General features: G+C 38.1%; 3 protein-coding genes across 3 annotated transcripts; all 3 read left to right on the forward strand.

Moving 5' to 3' along the window:
- Nucleotides 1-5442: 5442 nt before the first annotated feature.
- On the forward strand, nucleotides 5443-5844 carry CBG07866 (the record flags this gene model as incomplete). Its single annotated transcript, XM_002631848.2, has 2 exons — nucleotides 5443-5698; nucleotides 5747-5844. The coding sequence occupies 2 exons, from the start codon at nucleotides 5443-5445 to the stop codon at nucleotides 5842-5844; spliced, it is 354 nt and encodes a 117-aa protein (XP_002631894.2).
- Nucleotides 5845-6433: 589 nt separating this feature from the next.
- On the forward strand, nucleotides 6434-7223 carry CBG25715 (the record flags this gene model as incomplete). The annotated part of the gene is made up of 3 exons (XM_045242992.1): nucleotides 6434-6511; nucleotides 6560-7010; nucleotides 7117-7223. The coding sequence occupies 3 exons, from the start codon at nucleotides 6434-6436 to the stop codon at nucleotides 7221-7223; spliced, it is 636 nt and encodes a 211-aa protein (XP_045098725.1).
- Nucleotides 7224-8226: 1003 nt separating this feature from the next.
- CBG07868 lies at nucleotides 8227-14376 on the forward strand (the record flags this gene model as incomplete). Its single annotated transcript, XM_002631849.1, has 3 exons — nucleotides 8227-8497; nucleotides 13011-13595; nucleotides 14267-14376. 3 exons carry the CDS (start codon nucleotides 8227-8229, stop codon nucleotides 14374-14376), a joined length of 966 nt encoding a protein of 321 aa, XP_002631895.1.
- Between the last annotated feature and the right edge of the window lie 1530 nt (nucleotides 14377-15906).

The following is a 15906-nucleotide window of genomic DNA, read 5'->3' on the forward strand; positions in this document are numbered from 1 at the left end:
CGAAGTGTTTTCTCATTGAATTTCGGGAATTTTTTGCTAAAATTGACTAATTGATGACTTTAAAAATCATTGAAATCATTCGCGCACTTTCGTTTTGCGCGTTTATCGTCAAAAAATGCAAAAACTGCTGAAATATCTTTTCGGCAAAAGTTTCGAAGATTTCGGCGGATTTTGCTTCAGAGATTAACAAATACAGGTTTTCAGAAGTTTTTTCACGGTAAGTTGGGTGAGTTTTCATACTCTCCGAAGCAAAAATCATCGAAATCTCCGAGCCTATCGAGTTTTCGCATCACCAACGCTTAGCAGTTTTCGCAAGTGCGAAGTTTTCAAAGTAATGACATATCAAAATTTGACGATCTGTGTGTAGTTAAAGATATTTAAAAGCTTTTTGTAGCCTTTGCGAAACTTCACACTTGCGAAGCGGCGCTCTTTTGAAGCACATGCTTTAAAAATTCCGCGTAGCTTGAAAACCTAAAGATTTTTTCCATCAAATGTCAGTTTTCGTGCTCAAACTAACCCGTTTTTTTTTTACTTATTCAGAAAGAAACTTTAAAAAAATAGCGAAAAATACTGTTCAATGAGAGAAATGCTGAAAAGCGAAAGAAGTGGAAATCGAGAAACGAAGAAGGGAAAGAGAACGAAAGGAACGAAAAAAATTTTCGGATTTTAAAGTTTGATTTTTATTATGTTTGAATTTTGCGAAAACACACAGAAAGAAAATCGAAGTTATGTTCCTTATAGAACTTGTAATTTCTAATGTGTTTTCTCTCATTCCACTTATAAAAATTCAATTTTTAAATAATTGGAGTTATTTTTTCAACAACAATACACAATCCACAAAAATTATTATACTAATGAAGAATTTCTATTTTTTATTGCCTATTTAATGATGAACTGTCAAGAAGACGCTATCATTTTAGACGGTCCGTCTTCAAAGCGCAATTCGTTGCAGACGGACCGTCGGCGGCGCGCGATTCGACTGCCGACTGTTCGCTTTTCGGCAGTCCGCGCCAGCCAGACGGCCCGTTTTTCGGCAGTCCCCCTCTACCTGTGTCATTGCTGATTAACAGTCAAGCGTTTTACCGGCTGCGCCAAACGTGTGCAAGCTTTCGGATTTAGCGGAGAGGGGTTTAAAAAGGTTATGATTGACGGTCATGATTCCATCGCTTCATAAAAGCTTCTCGGCCGCCGAGACAGCTCATGCACGTTTGGTATACGCGATAACACGGTCGACTGCCAATCAGCCATGAAGGAGGGACTCCCGGGTTCAAACCTTCTTGGGGAAAACTTTTAAATTTTTTTTAGTGTTTTTGTGTAATTACATGGTTGGGTTCAGACTCTTTTTAGAGGTTTTCATTATTCTTAAATATGAATTTTTTTTCATTATTCTTATATACGCAATCTTCTACTAATTTTTCTAACCAAATTGAGCAAAAAGAAAGTCGGATAAGGAAGAAGCCAGACCACCCATGAGAAAATGGGTGTGTCCAAAATATGAAGAATAGCAAATCTGAGAAAAAAAAGAAAAGTATTATTGAAAACAAATATCTCTCCGTTTTTAAGACTGAAATTTCATTCAAAATCTCATTTCCACAAGTCCCAAATTATGCCTGAGTCTTGAATTCAAAAATTCTTGTCTCTCCTACGTAACAGACTCTATAAATCTGTTTATTGTATTTTCAGATATCTGAAAATTCTTTGTAGTTGTATAGCAGACATTATATAGTATGATGAGTGGGAAGATGATCCTATTGGAACTCTCCTAGGGAATACGGTACCGGAAAATATACATTTTGAAAGGTCACATTTTGATTTTTAGGTTTTGTGGAGTTTTCAAAACCTGAATCCCCAGGAAACAGATTCCAGAATTTTCTCAAACTTTTCAAATTTTTTTTGGCTTTCCCGACTAATAGAATCTTTTGATCTTTCTAAACCAAAATTTCAGTTGTTGTTCCTTGTTTCCAATCACTGTCTAGCCATTTTCGTAGTTTTGTATTCAATCTTTGAAATTGTCAATAACATGTTTTTTGTACAATTATTCCTACATTTTCTGAAAGTTCAAAATATGGATATTGTCTTTCGAAAACAACACAAATCGTCACCGTGTTGTTTCTCTGAAAATAACTAATCTGAAACCTTTGGAATATCTCTGTAACTCTGCTCAAAGTTCTCTGAGAATCTGGCTTCTCATTGAAATCCCCAAAGTTTCAAGTGTTCAAAAACCCCGCTTATTAAAAAAAATTCGAATCTCGAAACTTGTTGACAAAAAGATCAAGCGTTCAAACTTTCTGAAGTTCGAATCAGCAAACTTGAATACACTTAAATTATGTTCTGAACATCTGAAAAGGGCAGAGAACGAATTTGGGAAATGTATATTTTGAAGTTTCAAAATTTCTTCAAGTTGAAATCGCACATTTTCAAATTGCTTGTTATTGAAAAATGGGGAAAATGAAGTGAAGATGATGTTATGATTCTATTTTTGCAGATTTTGAGATTCCAAGATTCAGAACATCGATATTGAGAACCTCTGAACCATTTTGAATGTAAATTTTGGTGTCATTTTTTCTGATTTCTGCACTATGAGCATTTTCCCAGACCCAGCAACATTTCTTAGAATCTCGTCACTTGTTTTTTTTTTTGGTTTTTTGGAAATTCCCACTTTGGGAGGGCTGTTGAAAGAACAAAATGTTGTCATCTATTTTCATTTTTGGATTAAAAATAAATTTTTCAGAAGTTTCTGGTTTCTGCTGACGATTCAAAAATTCTAAGCCTTTGAAAATTCGAAATGCCAAAATTAAGAGCACAAACTTTCCCAAAGTCTCCGATTATTATTGTTGTATAAGTGCAAATTATGGAAGAGGTCAAGTCACAATTCTAACTTCCAAATATGGAAAAGTGTGAAATTTTGTGATATTGTCTATTCAAAATAATCGCGCGGGTGAACAAGTAAAAAAAAACGTGTAGAGAGTCTCCAAACCTATAGAGGCGCTGTAGAGACGCAGACATTTTCACTCGTTCACTCGCGCGATTATTTTGAATAGACAATAATTTATTAGTGCAAAACTGATAAACAGACTGATTAGCGTGTCAAGAGAAAAACTACAAAGGAACTATTTTTTTTTTGGAATTCCTGGTAAACGAGTTTTCTAGAAATTTCGAAAAATGGAGCAAACTAGAAACATTAGAAGTCGGAGAATTTCAGAATTTCAGAATCTCAAAAAGCTCTGACAATCTGGCTTCTCACTGTAATCCCCAAGATATCGGAAAGTTTCAAGTGTTCAAAAATCCCGTTCGTAAAGAAATTCGAATCTCGAAACATGTTGACAAAAAGTTCAAGTGTTCAAATTCTCTGAAGTTCAAATCAGCACACTTGAATAGACTGGAATTATGTTCTGAACATCTGAAAAAGGGCAGAGAAAGAATTTGGAAAGTTGTATATTTTGAAGTTTCAGCATCAAAATTCAAATCGAACATTTGATAAAAATGAAGTGCAGATGATGTTATGATTTCATTTTGCAGGTTTTGAAATTCTGAAGGTTCAGAACCTCAACATTTAGAAACCCTGTACCCTTTTGAATGCACATTTTGGTGTCATTTTTTCTTCAGAAATCCGAACTTTCAGACTGCTTCGTCACCTGTTTACTGATTAGCAATCTTTCATACTATAGGAATCCTTGTACCAAAAAAAGTATAGGATTATTGCTATTTTTTGCATTTCAGACGCACTTTCTGACTTCCAAACGGATGTTCTTATGACTAACTTTGCATATGCCAAACGGATTTGTTGGGAAGTCAGCACTTTGAAATGTTCAGACAGATGATTGAAACATTTACATGGCTTCTTAAGCCGATGACATAATGAAAGAGCTAAAATTGAAAGAAAGGAAGTAGCAGAATGTCCTAGAAGGAACACAAATGAGATGGTGACTTTAATAGAAGGCCCCCATACTGTCAACACTTTGAGCCAGTTTATCTCATTTTTTGTGAAAATATCACGGAGTAGTCAACTGACAGAATATCTTTGATATTATGATTAAGTTTTTATTAGTTGTCAACTTTTTGATAACTTGCTTAAGAATTGAGATAATTGAGCTTAAACTTGAAAGTGAGGGTGCCGTGCTAATACAGGTTTTACAGTTTCTCCGAATATAAAATTGGCAATCTCTTTTGTATTTTAGAATTACCGTAACCCAAAATATACGAAATTTGAAAAGTCAGAAACTTGTTTTTTGTATTCTCAATAACAATTAATACATTCCAATCTCTTGATTGCTCTTGAATACAAAAGTTACAAAGTATAATGAAATATTCTTCTTTTAGACAATTTTCAGATTTGGGCTTTCGAGATCGAACGGAAATCTGAAATTCAAAAATAGAAGTATTCCATGGATGTGCTGAAAATGTATGTGGATGGTATTTGAATTGTCTCTCAAAGTATAATTTTTTGTAGTTGTAACGTTCCATTTTCGAATTTTTGAATCTGTAAGATCAAGAAGACTATTTTACTTTAAAAAAACTAATAGAATACTTTTAGAATGATCCAGAAGAAATTAGTACAACTACAAATACCTACAGATTGCTCATCTAAATATGGTCAAGAAGAAAACTAAAATTCAGACAAAAAGTTTATTTTCCAAATTTCCAAAAAGTTCTAAAAGTGTGGGAATCCAAAGTCTGAAAATTTGCAAGAAAAAACTCCAAAAACCACGAGTCTTGAGAATTTTTGTTCTTGAAAAGTGAACTTTTTGGTTTGGAACATTTTTTCAGATTGTTTTTTCAGACTTTGATTTCAATGAGAACAAAAAGGAGCATAGCCCGGAATCTGCCCAAAATCCATAATTTCAGGAATCTAGTTATCCTGGGATAACGGAATCAAGAAGCACAAGGATCTGGATTCTAGGAAATCAGGGATGCAGAAACTCAAGAAACCAGGAATCCATAATTTCAAGGATCCAATTATCCATAAATTTGAAAATCCAGAAGTCCAGGAATCTGGAAATCCAGAAAATCGAGGACGCAGGAATCCAGGGATCCGGGAATTCAGAATTTTAAGGATCGAATTTCAGACATTCTCAGACAATCTCCTCGCCGCGTCACTGTTCAAAAAATCACATAACCTATTCCCAAAATCGTCAACCTTCAATTTTCAAAAATGTTCTGCTCTTCATCTTTGTTCACTGTCCTTCTTCAACTTGTTTTCATTCTCTTGAAGGTGTCATCTAATTGTCCCCTCCCTCTTCTCGCCAGCTGACGTCTTCTTGCTCCCGCCCTTCTCATGCTCAAATCCTAGTTCTCGCCCTTCTAGAGCTCTTCGGTGCCCTCTCTGTCCCCTTAGCCCAAAAATCTTAGCTCCGCCTTTAAATCTCGAGCTCCTTAAAAGCTGCTGAAATCCAATGATATTCGCTTGAAATCCCTGTCTCTCTACTCTTCCCTTCTCCCAACATGAAGTTCATGGTCCTCGCTTTCTTCTTGGCCTTCATCATGGCTGTCCACACTTTCAACTTGAAGGAATCCTCCGACCACATGGAATCTCTTGAGGAGCAGCTGGAGGAGGACCAGGACAAGCAAGCTCAACTCTACGCGAAGATGTTCGAGGGCATCCATGAACTCCAGAAGTATGCCAAGAAATCCAGAGCTCGTCGTGGATCGTGTGGCTTCAAGCTTCTGGAAAAGATCGCTGAAGTCTGTGGTGATATAGGTAAGTTGAAATTCGATCCTCTATTATTTTGAAACAATTATTTTTCAGCATCTGGATCGGAGGTGGACTTGGCTACCATTTGTTGCTCGAAGCAGTGCCCCAACAGCTTCATTCAGGCTTCGGCGTGCCCAGATAAGAAGGCCTAGATGTCGTCTCCGATCTCCAACGTCTCCTTTCGCATCTCACAATTCTATTCACATTCTTTCCCCACCCCAATGATCATTTTCCCCACATTCCGTTGAAATATAGTTTGAATCAGCAGTTGAAACAATAAAGTACTTATTTGGCACTCTCGTTGAAAAATTGCAATTTTTATACACGTGGTCCTCAGAAGTCTTCGTGGAGTCTCTCCATTCGCCTTCTTCGATGTCTTTCATCTTGGAGACTTGGAAGAAAACATTATGAAATTCCGATGTTTTTAAAAGAAACATTGAATTTTGCGAGAAGTTTTTTAATGTTTTTCGTTCAGTTTGAGCGGAGATATCGTTATCTGAAAAATTCGCTGAAAATTAACACCGGAAATGCAAGCGCGCTCTACGGATGAAAATCAGCATTTTTTGCGCGGCGATTTGAAATTCATTTTTCAACTGGTAATTTTTCGGTGCTTTTTTAGATTTTTTCTCGATTTTTCGGCAAAAAAACAAATTTAAACCCTTTTTTGTCATTTTTAAGTAAATTTAAGTATGTTAAATGCTAAAAAACCCGTTTTTTTAAAATTACATTTTTCCAGGCAAAATGCTTCCGTATCTCAAAAAACAAGTGATGGATTTAACAGAAAAACTGGCAAAAGCTGTCCCAAATCGAGCTGAAACGGTATTTTTCAATTTTTTCCCTCTAAAACTATTAAAAATTTTTTTCCAGATTTCCAGGCCGACCAGTCTCCGCGAAGCTTCCAGAGAAAAATTGAAAGAAAATAAACCTCTAAATTGGATAAATTCAAAAATCCAACCAAATTTCGCAGAATCCAATGGAATTTTGAAGCTGAAAAATGCCCAGCTAACTAGAGAAAATGAGAATTTGATGCGCAAATTATTGAATACAATTCCAATGGAACAACATCAGGAAATTGTGAATAAATTCCAGCAAAAAATCCATAATCTGGAACGGGAGAAGCTGGAAATTATGGAAAAATCTGAACTTTCACTGAATTTCAAGCAAATTCGAGAGCTTTCCGGGAAGGAGGAGCTGAAAATGATGAAGAGGGAGATGGAGGCAAATCGGGAGGAAATTCAAAATGTGCTGAAAAAATTTAAAAACGAAAAATCCAGCTGGAGAGATCGAGCGACAAGTTGGAAGGTTTCACCGACAAAAAGTAAGCAAACGCGCTCCACTGGGCGTCCACTTGCGCGCGAAGTTTGAAAATAATCTTTACTAGCCGATTTTCTCGAATTTTTTCATTAAAAATCCTTTATTTTCAGTTGCCGCCACCTACGTCTCACTGAAAGCCGTGATATGGGGCTATCGAAGAATAATCGCATCAATCCCAATTATAACCGCATTTATCATGTTTTTCCGGAAGAAATAATTATTTTTCAACCTTTTCTTCTTGTTCTTTGTATTGATGTTCTCACAAATGTAATAAATTCCACTCGATTTTCACTCAGAATTTCAATAAAAAACAATAAAAAAAGGAATTGCCACAAGAAAGTTTGAACCTGAGTGTCCCCCTTCTCGACTAATTACTAGTCAAGCGTGTTACCGGCTGCGCCAAACGTGAGTGAGTCTTCGCGGCGAGGGAGAAGCCTTTATAAAGCGGTGGCCTCATCGGTGTTTTTCATGAGCCTTATGAACCGCTTTTCGCAACGAGCGGAAACTCGCGCACTTTTGGCGCAGCCGGGAAGAAGCCTGACTGTCAATCAGCCATGAATAGGGGGTCTCGGGTTCAACTCCTCTTGGGGTAAAATTCTTTTTTAAGATTTTTAGAGTATTTTCTAGGTTCTCTGCAGTTATATAAATGGCTCCGGAGCACTTTTAAAGCATTTCAGCATTTCAAAAACAATCAAAATTTAATATCGTGGCCTAGAAAACAAATTTTGACATAGAAAACTCAAAAAGATCTTAAATTTTAACGAAAAGTTGAATTTCATCCGACCTTTCCTATTTTATGAGAAACCTCCTTCACAAAAATTTCTCTTTCTTTTTTCTCTTTTTCTCTTTGCCGCTACTCTCTCGTCCCGAGGGACGTGGCCGCGAAAAAGAGGTGACCGAGAAAGAAAACTCTTCTATCGCCATTTTTTTGCTTTTTTTTGTCTTTTTTGGCGATGAATTTTGGCTTTTTTCGGCATTTTGCAGATTTTTTCCGCGTTTTTTTTTCGGGAAGTTTCAGTTTTAGTCAAAATTTTAGTGTAAATTTCTTAATTTTCAGCAAAAAATTTCAGATTTTTTCGGGGAACATGCGATTTTTAGCCGAAAAAACATGACAAACTTTTTTTTATCGATTGTTGAGCAGTTTTTCAGCTGCAATTCGTCGTTTTCTCCAGTTTTTAATTTTCTTAAAATCCCAAAATTTCAAAATTTTTCAGCTTCAAATGAGCACTCGCCGCGTCTCGGCCCGTCTCAGCGCCGCGTCAAAACCGATCGCCGATGCGTCGGAAAACGACGACGGACCGCCGGTGCTCCAAATGGAATCTCCACACTCTGAGGCGGATTCGGAGGCATCGTCAGCGAAGGAAAAGACACCGCCGGTGAATTTGGCCGAAGCGCTGATGAGCCAAATTTCGGGCGGTCGGAGTGAAGGAGGCGGTGATAAGGCGGCTTCTGGAGATGCGTCGGATCCGTTTCCCAAGAATTTTGTGGCTGGTGTGTTTTTATTGGGATTTTTAGGCCAAAAAAGCTGTAATGAAATGTAATATGGCTCAAAAAAGGGGGCGGGGCTTAGAAATCTTTAATGACCAAAAAAAGGAATAAGCCTCGAATTTTAAACAAAAAACGAAAAAGAATTCATAAATTTCTCGAAAATTTTGTTGAGGCGAATTTATCTTGAAGTGGTCGCCTAACTTTTGCAAGTTTGGTTTTCTAGGCAATCACGTCAAAATGACCTGGAAATGGCCTGACATGCACATGGTGTGTTTTCTAGGCCATTTTCAAGTAATGGCCTAGAAAACCGAACTTGCAAAAGTTAGGCCACTAGATAAAAACCCTCCTAAATTTGAAATTGGCGGCTTAAAAACCTAAAACCAGTCCCTCCGTCGCAGTCCCTCCGTCGACTGGTGTGCACCTAGTGAGATTTTCAAAATTTCCGTACACCTAGCAGACATGAGCGGAATTCCTTATTCCTAATTCCGGGTGTTTTTTCTTATTCTTCCGGATAATTCGAACAATTAAAAATTTGAAATTAAAAATTAGAAAAAACGCTATCTAAACCTAAACTAGCACTTAAAAAGTCGTTTAATGAAGCCTAAATTCCTCTTTTATATGTTTTATCAAAATATTTCAAAAAACATTCGGCTTTTTCCGAAATTTTGTTCCGTATTCCTTATTCCTTCTTCCTTATTCCGGGTGTTTTTCCTATTCCTTATTCCTTATTCCTTCTTCCGGATTTTTAAAAATTTTATTCCGCTCATGTCTGACACCTAGTGAGATTTTGTGAAAATTTACGTCTGTTTTTCTGTTGCTTTTCTCCTTGTTAAAATGATTGTTAACCTTGTTTTACATAAATAAAATAATAAAATAATGGAAACATGTTCTATAAAAAAAGAGAAGCAAGTGATTTAAAAGAGACCAGACACGAAAGTATACGGGGCTTTCTCGGGCTTTGAAAAACTGCTAAATAAAAAATTAAAAAAAAAAACTGCTAAATGACAGCTGAAGAGGCGCAAACTGGCGAATGACTGCTAGTTGGCAGCCGAAGGAGAACCGACGGGCCGTCGACGGTCCGTTTTTAGGCTTCATTGAACGACTTTTTAAAGGTGGGGGGACAGGAGATTTTTCGTAGTTTTTTTGTAGCTAGACTATGCATTCTACCGTCACGGTGTACAACGCTTAATGTCACTCTGCGTACAGCTGTCGTCCTCGCCTTTATGTATCCAATCGGGCGACCGCTTTCTCTTTGCCCGCGTGGCTCAGTCGGTAGCGGCGCCGCACCCTCAATCATCGCCCTCACAAGTTCAACTCCTCGAGAGGCATCTTTGAACGGAATTTCGAGAACATTATTTTTTTCATGTCCCCCCCCCCCCACCTTTAAGTGGTAGTTTAGGTTTAGAAAGCGTTTTTTCTAATTTTTAATTGTTCGAATTATCCGGAAGCATAAGAAAAAATCAGGAATAAGGAATAGAAAAAACACCCGGAATAAGGAATAAGGAATTCCGCTCATGTCTGCTAGGTGTACGGAAATTTTGAAAAACTCACTAGGTGCACACCAGTCGACGGAGGGACTGCGACGGAGGGACTGCTTTTAGGTTTTTAAGCCGCCAATTTCAAATTTAGGAGGTTTTTATCTAGTGGCCTAACTTTTGCAAGTTCGGTTTTCTAGGCCATTACTTGAAAATGGCCTAGGAAACACACCATGTGCATGTCAGGCCATTTCCAGGTCATTTTGACGTGATGGACGGTTCGTCGACGGACAGTCGGTACCGATTGGAAAACATAATTGAAGGTTCTGATTGGAAATCATGCAGAAAACAATTTCTCATACTCCCACTAGATTATAGAATGTTGATAGAATCTTATTTTCCTCAAATAGGACCACCTCAAAAAATAGGTTGTCGAACGACTGCTAAATGACAGTCGAAGAGGCGCTGACTGGTCAATGACCGGTGGTTGGCGGTCCAAATTCCTTCAGAATGGAAAATTTTGTTGAAAAAAATAGTTCTCTCTAAAAACATCATAAAAGTCATAGAGGGGTCTGGGAAGCTAAAAAATGCGTTATTAGAAGCATTTCTATAAAAATTAGGCTTTGAGGCGCGGTTGGTGAAAAACTGCTAAATGACAGTCGAATAGGCGCTGACTGGTTGATGGCGGCTGAATAAAAAATTATGTTTGAGCATTCCTTGGTATATATCTAGAAGCATGTGTTAGCATTTTCGTGTTCCAAAATCTTTACTCGAGTTGTCATCGCATGATAATAATCAATCGTTCAGGACACATGTTCTCGGTCATATTTTTCAACTTGCTTAAGATTTCCGACGAAATTTGCTTTTAATTTTGTACAATTTGTGTTTGAAAGTGCTATTTTTTCCGTTTTTCTTCAAAAATCAGAACAATTCGTTTTTAAATGCCGTTTTATAACTGCCGAGTTTCAAAATTTCGGTCATAGAGATTTGCAACGACACTCCGAAATCCCGACTGCACCTTGTTTAGCGGCACAAGACTTTACTAATTTTTCGTCTTTTTTTCAGTTTCTTTCGCTTTTCGAAGTGTTCTCTTATTGAAATTCAGTATTTTTCGCTTGATTTATCTAACTACTGGCATAAAGAAGCACTGAAAAGCTTTGCGCACTTTCGCTCTGCGCGTTTTTAGTTGAAAACGCAGAAAAAATCGGCGAAAACTCCTTGCGATGAAAGTTTCGAAAGTTTCGCTATTTTTTGCTTCGGAACGTTACGAATGCTGCCTTTCAGGAGTTTTTATATGGTGAGTTGGTAAGTTTTTATACGTTCCGAAGCAAAAACTATCGTAAACTCTGAAATTGTTCATGCGTTGTCGAAAATTCACCTCGCCGATACTTCATAGGTGTGACATTTTGCAAGTGCAATGTTTGGAAAGTAACAACTTTACAAGGTTCGCACAAAAATTAATACGAAAATCAGTTTTTGCTGTTTCTGACTCGTTTTTTAAATTTCACATGCGAAACGTCGCCCTTTTGAAGTCTGCTTTAAAATGCCGCAGAGCCTAAAAATCTAAAGATTTTTCACTTGTCAGGATTTAGTGTTGCGAACGCATCAATTTTACTTATTTTGAACGTACTTATAAGCGAAAAATACTGTTCTATGAGAGAAATGTACATACCGAAAAACGAAAAAAGTTGAAAGGGAGAAACGAAGAAGAGAAAGAGAACGAAAGGAAATAAAAAAAGCTTCTGATTTTCCGAGTTGAGTTTCTATAAAGTTTGAATTTTGCGAAAACACAGAAAATCGGAAGTTCTGTCTAATTCAGAACTTGTGATTTCTTATGTATTTTCTCTTGTTCTACTCATAAAAATTCACCTTTGAAAAAATCAGAGTTACTTTTTAAAAACAATACACAATCCACAGAAACTATTAGTTGAATAAAGAATTTATATTGTTTATTACCTGTTTAATGATGAACTGTCAAGAAGGCGCTATCATTAGAGACGGTCCGTCTTCGAGGCGCAAATCGTAACAGACGGACCGTCGGCGGCGCGCGATTCGACTGCCGACTGTTCGCTTTTCGGCAGTCCGCGCCCGCCAGACGGCCCGTTTTTCGACAGTCCCCCTCTACCTGTGTACACCACACTGCCCTTGTCGTCTACTGCCGCTAAATCGATTATGAGACGAGGAGTGGGCTGTCGCAGTAGCGGTGTCGAAGAGAGCGCAGAGAAAAGAAAACAGCTACTGGAAAACAAGAAAAAGAGACCTTGCACCTCGTGGATATTACATGAAGAACCGTTTGTTTGTTTTTTTCGTTACCCAAATTTTATGACGAACAAAATGGGATAGGTGGCCGACAGCAATATAGCCCCTCCGGCTCGGTACAACTTAAAAAAGCAACATCTACAGTAGCCTATGATACAAAAATGGCTCGAAACACCCCCATAACGTCTATATCTCGGTCCAGCACAGGTGTCATCGTGTTTGCCATGAAATTTAGGTCTAGAAAAAGTAAAAGTAGGGTCCTTTCTGTTAGATCCACGAGGTGTCCCGCTCAGGCGGAGAAAGTACACTGTTTTGCACTGTTTTCAAAAAAACAGACTTTAACGACAAATAGTGATGTAAATCGAGGGTGGTACAAAGGATTAGAACTTTTTACGTGAGAACTGCTACAAATAAGAACTATATAATGAGAACTCAGTTTACCGGCTCAGGAACTAACTTTTGTAAAAAAAACATCCATCTTTTGACCTGTATTTTATGAGTTCATATTTGTAGCAGTTCTCCTTTCCCGAGTTCTCAACCTTTGTACCACCAAATCGAGATACAACTGAGAATTATTATTTCGAACACTATATGCGACACATAAGGGGGACCCTTATGATTTTCAGCTTTTCAAAAAACAATGTCCAAAAAAACCACATAAGGGGGACCCTTATGTGATTTACACCTAGTGATATTTTGGCCCCTGCACCTCGTGATACACCATCGGCCGCTCTGCCGAATATCAGGGGCTGACCTAAAACCTCAATTCTCAATTTTTCCAGAATCCCACCTGGGTCGCCTTCCACGTCTCGCCGTTGTCCCTCGCCCCCCGGCTCCACAGAACTACTCGGCTCATCGTGGAATCCTCCGAAACGGACCTGCTCCAACTCATCGAGTCATCGTGGCACCTCCAGACGCTGGCATCGTCGGAACCAACACATCTCTCGGCCCCGCACGTCTTCTAGTCGACAGTCGAAAACGGGATTCTCTCATTGGAAATCGAGCCGCTGTGCCGCCAACCATCAAGAGGCAGACTCCACTGGTCACTTATAACGGCGGACGTCCAGGGCAGGAAATTCCGAGATATATCGATCTCGACGACTCGCCAGCTTTATCGCCAAGACGTTCTCCTCCAACGTCGCTGGACATTCAGAAGATGCTCCGAGAGCAGCCAGCGGTGAAGATGGAGGTGAAGATGGGAGGAGGCGGTTATGTGAAGTACGAGAAGCCAGAAGACGTGGAAGAGGACTTTGAGGATTCGGATGATGGAGAATCGGAGGATGTGCCAAAATCCGATTTGGCTCAGAAGATCAAGAAGACCAAGGAGAGAGTCAGCGAGGAGGCCAGCAATCATAGTATGCTCATAGGTGAGTTTTTGGAGATTCGGGATTTTATGTCATGGTTTTGGGATTCTAGGTCATGGTTTTGGGATTCTAGGTCATGGTATTGGGATTCTAGACCATGGTTTTGGGATTCTAGGACCATGGTTTTCGGGATTCTAGGCCATGGCTTGGGTGTTCTAGGCCATGGTTTGAGGGCTCTAGGCCATAGTTTTGGGGGTCTAGGTCATGGTTTCGAGATTCTAGGCCATGGTTTTGGGATTCTAGGTCTTGGTTCTGGGATTCTAGGTCATGATTTTGGGATTCTAGGTCATGGTTTTGGAATTCTAGGCCATGGTTTTGGGATTCTAGGTCATGGTTTTGGAATTCTAGGCCATGTTTTTTGGATTTTAGGTCATGGTTTGGGTGTTCTAGGCCATGGTTTTGGGATTCTAGGCCATGGTTTTGGGATTCTAGGCCATGGTTTTGGGATTCTAGGCCATGGTTTTGGGATTCTAGGTCATGGTATTGGGATTCTAGGTCATGGTTTGGGTGTTCTAGGCCATGGTTTTCGGGATTCTAGGCCATGGTTTGGGTGTTCTAGGTCTTGGTTTTCGGATCCTAGGTCATAGTTTCCGGATTCTAGGCCACGGTTTTGGAGTCCTAGGCCATGCTTTTGGGGGGTTCTAGGCCATCATTAATTTTTCTATGTTTTACAGGCTCCATGGTGATCAATGGACTGGAAACGCTCAAGAAAACCAACAAGGACGAATTCAAGAAATTCTCCACCGAGCTTTTTGGGCTTCTGACTAAATATGATATTCAATAATTTCCGCCTATACCGATTGTCATGTCAAATGATCTCATAAAAATATGTTTTATTCGTGGTCTTAACCTTTTCTCTTTCCTCTTTTTTCTAACTTCCAACACGACTTTTTTATCGATTTTTTTTCGCCCAAAAATTATGGGTCAACATGATCAAATCTTCTTTTCCTTCCTTTTTCCTGTTTCTTTAAATTATGCTCTTCTGATCTTTTTCCCCTTATCATACTGGTTGTGTAAACGATGGTTTAAATATGAATAATTTGATTGCACTGCACAATCCTTTGAATCATCTTGAATCTCCACAAATTCAGACACAAAATTTGTCATGGTAGAGCAAAACTAAACTTGCAATTCGTAATTTTTCTGTGGGAGAAAAGCGTGCAGACTAATACGATTGTCTACTCTATTCATTTTTGTTCCCTTTATATGTTTTTCAGGTTCTCGCATTCATTACGGAACAAATATGACACTACCAGTTGGGCTTATTTATCATATATGTATATCTTTAATGAATTCACAGACAAATAGTTTCATGACGGAACCTCATTATGAAATGATGTTCATTCTTCTTATTCCGGCTGTTTCTCATAACTCGGAATTCTTCGTATTTTTAAGACTAGTATTATTCTAGTATGCGGGTTTCTATACATTTTCTCAATTTTTTTCGGCCAACTAGATTTTCTAACTTCTTTGTGACATTGATTAAAAATTTTTGGGAAGCGAAAAAAAACAGAAAAACGAGAAATTAGGATAAAAACGAATTACGGAAATTTGAGACACAAAGGCACACTGGTTTATGGATAATATGCTTCGTTTTTTTAAACGTTTTTTGTGATCTCCTAAGTCTTGGTAATCTTTTGTTTTGAATAGAAAACTTCAAATATGAAAATTATCTGATTACCATAAACACTCTAGTACATAGAAGGCCACCCAAAGCTCTTACTTTTAATTCATTAACAGTGGTGAACATTAGTGAGTGTCACTATATACTTTTGTTCATAACTTTGCCCAAACTTGTCCAATCATCGAAAACTTTTTTGTTAAATGTATCTTAATTTCTAACAAATCGCTATATAAGTATTCTGAAATTCAATCAATTTTTGTGTCTTCTGAATTTTGACAGACGTGACGATGACTCCAGAAGTAAAAAAAAACAATTTTCCGTCAGAATTTTTTTAAAAGATTGGCTTTGTAATAAAAAATGTTTGGTGTAGATTAATTAGCTACCCAAAAAAAAAACTTTGAAGCGGTTTGGAACACTTGCTCTTGAGATGTGCTCACTGGAGCATAAAATGTATTTTTCTGGAGTTTGGCTATAACTCGGCTCAAAATGATTCAAATTTTCTCAAATTTTGAGAGAATGTGTGTCTTTAATTGTCCTACAATATACATATAAAACTTAAAATTTTGGGAACAAAAAATTTTGCTTGTTTGTTTTACCCGTTTTATTGTAGGAATAAAAAAAGTGAGACTCGGTGTTTGCGTACTTTGATTCCCGCCTCCCCCCACCGACGCTCCGCCCATCGCTTTGCAA

The sequence above is a fragment of the Caenorhabditis briggsae genome, assembly GCF_000004555.2.
Source record: "Caenorhabditis briggsae complete genome, chrII, whole genome shotgun sequence".
Taxonomy (NCBI): domain Eukaryota; kingdom Metazoa; phylum Nematoda; class Chromadorea; order Rhabditida; family Rhabditidae; genus Caenorhabditis; species Caenorhabditis briggsae.